The 6000-nt window shown below is 40.3% G+C and overlaps 2 protein-coding genes across 2 annotated transcripts in view; one reads left to right on the forward strand and one right to left on the reverse strand.

Moving 5' to 3' along the window:
* elp4 (elongator acetyltransferase complex subunit 4) overlaps window positions 1–6000 on the reverse strand; it is a 75398-nt gene that overhangs the window by 56480 nt on the left and 12918 nt on the right. Inside the window, exons 4-5 of the mRNA XM_015374159.1 lie at window positions 4035–4169; window positions 2541–2677 (exon numbers count right to left, since the gene is read on the reverse strand). Coding sequence (XP_015229645.1) covers window positions 2541–2677; window positions 4035–4169 — 272 coding nt within the window. The remainder of the gene's footprint in view (window positions 1–2540; window positions 2678–4034; window positions 4170–6000) is intronic.
* The window catches only part of immp1l (inner mitochondrial membrane peptidase subunit 1), a 49838-nt gene that overhangs the window by 10524 nt on the left and 33314 nt on the right, over window positions 1–6000 (forward strand). The window lies entirely within an intron of this gene.

Here is a 6000-nt window from a genome sequence, read left to right on the forward strand (position 1 = left end):
ACAACATGACTGGTTCCCTGTCAGCTCCCTGAGGATCCGATTGTGCCGAGACAGACAGACAGATGAGGTGCACATATGCGCAAACGTGCGCACACGGAGAGGAGATGAGGGATTAATGGGCTGATATCTAAAACTAACAGAGAACAGCATTTTTGTGTTTAATCAAGGGTAAGATGTGCACCACTGACAGGGGCCACACAGTGCCATCGGAGCAACATTTAGCAACAGTCAAGGGATGGATTACTGCTGAGCCCTCTATGAGCTTATGGGATGGCCAATAATAATGTTAACCCCATCGTTTTACACCAGACCCTCCACTTAGAAACACCTCGCCGCTGTAATGACCACTCTGTGGCAGCTCTCAGTGGGCTACTGTGTCAGCTGTCAATTCAACCTGAGAACCACAAAAGCTGATACACATAGGTTGGTCACACGCCAAAACCCCCACATAAAGAAGAGAGCCGCACACTTGTGTTGATTACCCTTGGCCAAGTATATCAATGAACTCTATTTCAGTTATTCAGCTCAACAATGGTGCCTCCTGACCCTGCTGTGGATAATGATAGAGCTGCACCGGTGAAAAAGGGACCCGTACTCTCCACGGCCTCTCTGCCCATGCCCCAGCTCTGAGGTGGTGGGGGGCTGGGACGCTCTGACGTTCGGCTGCTCGCAGGAGGTTGTGACTGGTTGGCAGCCGTGGTGGAGGCCAGCATTGTGTTTTCGCTACCCCTACCGAGCAAGATCATTCAGGTACCTAAAGAGGGTTAGGTGCGTAGCTACAGGGGCTAGTGCGTCAGCTAATTAGGATCATGCACCGGAAAGCGTCTTTATCTCAGCGTTTCTCTTTCAGCTGGGGAAGAAAGAAGGAGAGACGGGAGATGCTTGGTCTTAAACAACAGGATCCGTATCACCTAGAGAGCAATTTGTGCCAATTATGCCTTCAAGTGAAACGGAGCAATTTAACAGCTAGGGTATCAACATGGGGCAGCGGACACATGCAAGGGGGAGTAGCTAGCTTCCAGTTTGTGTGTTTCATGAGCTTATAAGATATGCACTGATTGTGCGTGCGTGTGTGTTCTCGTGTCGGTACTTGGGCGGGCCTTGGGGCACAATGGCACTTTGCAGGTGTAGCTTGCAGCTGTCAAAATGCCTGTAAGATCTATAACCCATTCACACTCTCCAACAGCACCACTATGTCACCTTTGTGTGCAGCCCAGGGAGATTCTTCCCACATTCTTAACATTAACCATTATTGCGTTAAGAAATAACATTTAACTGATTAGAGGTCACTTTCCACCTTGAGCACCGCTCTTGTGAAAATGTACATTTTAACCCGAATGCCCATAACTTTTAATGTGTTTGTACGGTCAGTTTGTTTACCGCTCTCTGTTTGCTGATAGAGGGAATGAGGGATTCTCTAAAGCCTCCTCCAACATCCTCTGTGCTCCAGATTGCTGTATTTACCCAGTGCAAGCGAGTGAGCCTTCGTGTGCCCATGTGTGTTCAGCAGCACTTTCCGGGTAAAGAGCCTGCGCGACCTCTGAACCCTAAGTACACTCAATGCAGGAGAAATCAAACAAACGCTGAGCAAACAAAACCCTTGTTTGAACAGACATACGCAACCTTTTCCTCTAGAACTGAATGACCTGACCTGTGGCATAAGATGCTAAACAGGAGAGCAAGCAAGCAGATACGTAACAAATTTCAATCAGCTGTAAAAATAGTAATTATATTGAGTGATTCATGTTATCTGTTCATAACTGGAACATTTTTAAATGTGGGTTTTATCTGGATTAAAGCAGAACAGTAATTTAATTAATTCATTGATTTTAATTTAATTTAAACACATTTTTCAAAGGGGTAAATGAACAAAGTGATATTTAATCTACCAGACTACTAAAACATAAATTCCTACTTTAAATCATCTAAGTGAATGTTATGATATAACAGATAAATTAGGCTTTGTTTTCCTGAAGTAAAAAAAAAACCATCAGCCATTTTACTGGAGCTGAAACAATTGTTTGATTAGTTTAAGGTTTACCGTAACACTGATTAATGCCTCATTTAATTCGAGACAAAACAAATATAAGTTAATTCAAGCATTTACAATTTAAGCATCTATTTATTATATTTGTCTCAGAAATTATTTGAATGGATTTAGTTTTTTTGCCACAAAGAAATGTGAATATTTGCAACTTTGCAATATTTTCTAGCCTTCATTTGAGCAAGAAACCTAAACTAATGCAAACAGAGTATGAAACGTGATGTATTGAAGACCAATCTTCTCTGCCTGCTCATGTTTACTAGGATTATTCCAAAGGGATGTGCTCTTTATATTCTACAACTCCGTCTCACTGCATTTAGGGTTCACCTGTTATTCAGGGAACATTGCCATGTTAACTTACATGCTTTCTGAAGTTGAAGTCGTATTTGAACAGCCCCGTTATGCGGATGATGTCATGCTTTTGTGCATGTGTTCGCTGGATTTTGTCTTATCGGTTTGGCCTGATTTATTATAGGACTGTGTCTTGCTGTCCTACCTGTGTGCCTCTGATGAAGGGGTGACGTGATCTGGAAGGTAGAAGCGGTGAAACGTGGCCGCTTGGCGAATTTCCTCCTCCATCGTCTTTGAGACATCGTAGTAGTGTCCAAAACGAGACGAAGATGCCAAAGCACTCTGAAATATTTATAAATGCATAAAAAAAAAAAAAAAAAAAAAAAAAACTTGGTTAAAAAGAAAAAGAAGGGTTTTTGATTGGGCTTCATAAACTCAACTTTTTGATGTAGTAAACCAAAAATACAGTTTATAAAATTGTTTTTAAACTTTACTGTGGCGATGCAATTTAATTGTTAATGGTTAATTTCTCAACTTTTATTTACGACGGAGAAGTAAATAAGCACTATGGCCAGCCTCTTCATCATTTCTTTACTTAAATGTCCACTTCTGGCTGTGAAAGCGAACATGGCATGGAAGCAGGGGAAGGCGGATGTTTTCCTGCAGCTGAAAGAGAGAGTTTTAGTTCTTCTTTCTCGGTAAAACCGTGGTCCCCATTGTGAGAGGGGCCCTTAATCTACTCCTAATCTGGATTAGGGCCCCCGGTGTGTCCCTCTCCTGTCAGGACGAGGGGGTCAGGGGGCAGAGGAGGGGGGGTCAGGCGCTCATCTTCTCTTTGTGAACCAGGCAACCCGCTTAGCGTTCCATCCCCGCCCTGACGGGCTCACCTTTGATCTGATGTCTTCATCAGGAGAACGACGCAGTGGGCTGTGCCAGGAGAGGTGTGTGTAAGGGGAAAGCAAGCGTTGACTCTCGAGGTGAATTTGGGATGCAAATCCTCTGGCGGGGCTTACTAGTGGTTTGTAAAGACGATTTTACAGGGGAAGGGGGGGAGAGGTGGTGAAAGGACACAGATATAAAGAAGTTTCCAGGGAGAGAAAGAGGGAGAGGATCCCTAGGGATACACTGTGTTCTGTTAATCCACATAGCGATATGGATTATAGACCAACGGGGGTAGACTGCAGAGTAGAAGAAGAAGAAGGGGAGGGTCTGCTCTCCTCAAAGCGGAAGAAAGAGTGTAGAGCTGCCGACCCTAGCAGGGGGAAAGGCAGGGATTTGGGGGAAGATGGAGGCACAGGTCTGGGTCATAGGGTTGAGCGAGCAGACATGTCAATGCACTGCCTGCAAAGTACCCTTGTTTCCCAGGCCAAGCAGGGGTGCAAGTGTGTGTGTATGTGTGAGTATATGTGAGCTGGGGGAACAGTGAAAAGCCTACCTATTGCCAGCTAAGTGTGAGTAATCTGCTGCGGCCCTGAAAAGAGAGGCCGAGGCCTCATTCACTCCACAAAGGAGTTTAGAGGTAGATGGATTTAGTGCTCGAAACCATTGTCAAAGGACTAAAAGCCGAGATCCAGTGCTGTTCTTTCTCATCCTATCATTAAGGGTGGCACATGTTGAACTTTCACTAAATTAAGATAGCCTCCATTTGATTGTAAAAATTGTAAAAAAACGGTTGCATTAAAAAGCACAGTGGGATCACCTGCACTTTAGGGAGATTCTGGTAGCGCCAGGCAATCTTCATGGCATCCAAACTGTCCTGGGGTTCACCACTCAGCCTGGGCTGCTCAACAGGTTTGGCAACAGCAACATCATCCAAAATGGGAGCTGGTAGCTCCTGAAAAAAAAATCTTACAATGAACGGAAATATTTAAACAATACATTTTAAAGTTTGACAAGTATTTCATGTTTTATATATTGAAAAAAACCCCACAGATCTCTATTCTAGAGCACTGTTCTATATTAAAGCATGTATTTATTTAATTGTAAAGAGTTTTTTTTTTTATCTGACAAGTTCTCCATCACAAAAATGTTTAAAGCAATCTAGAAACTAGGCTGATTTTCTAATGATGTACATGTAAAATGCTCATAACACAACATTGTTGGACATAAATGATCTAAAATGTCTTCATCAAACTTTTCATAGAGGAGACCCTAACTAAGCTAAACTGTAAATATGTAAAATCAAACCGTATAAATCAGATAACGGTCACTAAAAAAATATATTTATTTAATTTTCATTAATCAAGAGAAACACTAAAGTGCCTTTTGGCATTATTATCAGCAGCACATGTTAGGTTTGGAGAAATTGCAACAACCCAAAGGCAAACACTTAACTAAAGGGCATTTTTAACTATGGTTTGAATTCAGATTAAAGTTCAAGGACCAATCCTCCACTATACCTTTCAAATATGAAGAGACAAATAGACCTTAGTTAGACCTCATGAGATAGTAGGTCTATTTTTAAACCTGATCTTAACGCATGTGGTCTAAATGTGGTCTAAGCTTAGACTTAATAGTTGATAGAATTAATGTGTGGATGTCCTTGAGTGAATAGTGTTAAATATAATAAAATAATTACATATGAAACATCTACTAATTTGATGATACACACATTGTAACCTTAACTGCCTTTGACAAGCAAGCTGCAAAGGATTTGTATTGTCAGCTTTCTGGATCAGCAAAGTTCAGGTTTTTCTGAAAACAGTCAGGGGTGGATGGGTGGGGGGTTGGAGTATCACAATCTCCATCTAGCACTGCTACACACGGTGACTAGATGCATTTTACAGATGGAGGACACAGCAAACAGAATACCAAGGAGGCAGATGAGGAACATTTATGAAGTTATTACACAAACAAGTTAAAAGGTTTTTCGACTGCAATGAAAAAAAACTATTAATATACTTAAACAGTCCTACATTTATCATATTTTTATTCAGAGTGCTGTTGATTGACAACAGAGTGTCTCCAGTCAAAGGCCCCTCCAAATCTGCTGCAAGAAAGACAGCTATAGGAGGTCCTTCCTGTTTACAGCTATCAACATTTATATTTTACTGAAAAAGAAATAACCTCGGGATCCATAAGGTTTTTGGAGGTGAACAAAAAAATGTATAAATCATCTGAGCACAGATGAGATTTGAAAGTTACGTTTGTAAATCACTGATTTCAATTTTATTTTGTTGCTTGTTTATCTTGGTTAAATAGATCTACGCTCTAGACAAAATACCCCTTAACTAATTAACATAGATGTCCATTAACTATTTGGAAAATTATTAAATGCAATTTAATTGATTAAATAGATGTCTGAAATAAACTAGGCCAATTATTTCAAAGGCAAAGCAATCATTTCATTTTCGCAAAGACCTGACTACATTTATTAGAGGTACCCAGAGGTAAGTAGTAATTAGTTACATTTACTCAGTTACATAACAATTTGAAAAAAAAAAATATATATATATAATATACTTTTAGGAGTAGATTTACTGTGCCGTACTTTTTACTTTTACTTGAGTATTATTCTTGTTAAGTAGTGATACTCCTACTTTAGTAAAATCTAATTGTGAAAAATTTCCACCATTTCAAAATCAGGTAAACATTTAGTTAACAATAGATATTAACAGTGAAAGTTTACCTTGTCCTAATATAAAAATAATAAAAAATAAATAAAA

The sequence above is a fragment of the Cyprinodon variegatus genome, unplaced genomic scaffold (genome assembly GCF_000732505.1).
Source record: "Cyprinodon variegatus isolate N-32 unplaced genomic scaffold, C_variegatus-1.0 Scaffold5, whole genome shotgun sequence".
In the NCBI taxonomy this organism is placed as follows: domain Eukaryota; kingdom Metazoa; phylum Chordata; class Actinopteri; order Cyprinodontiformes; family Cyprinodontidae; genus Cyprinodon; species Cyprinodon variegatus.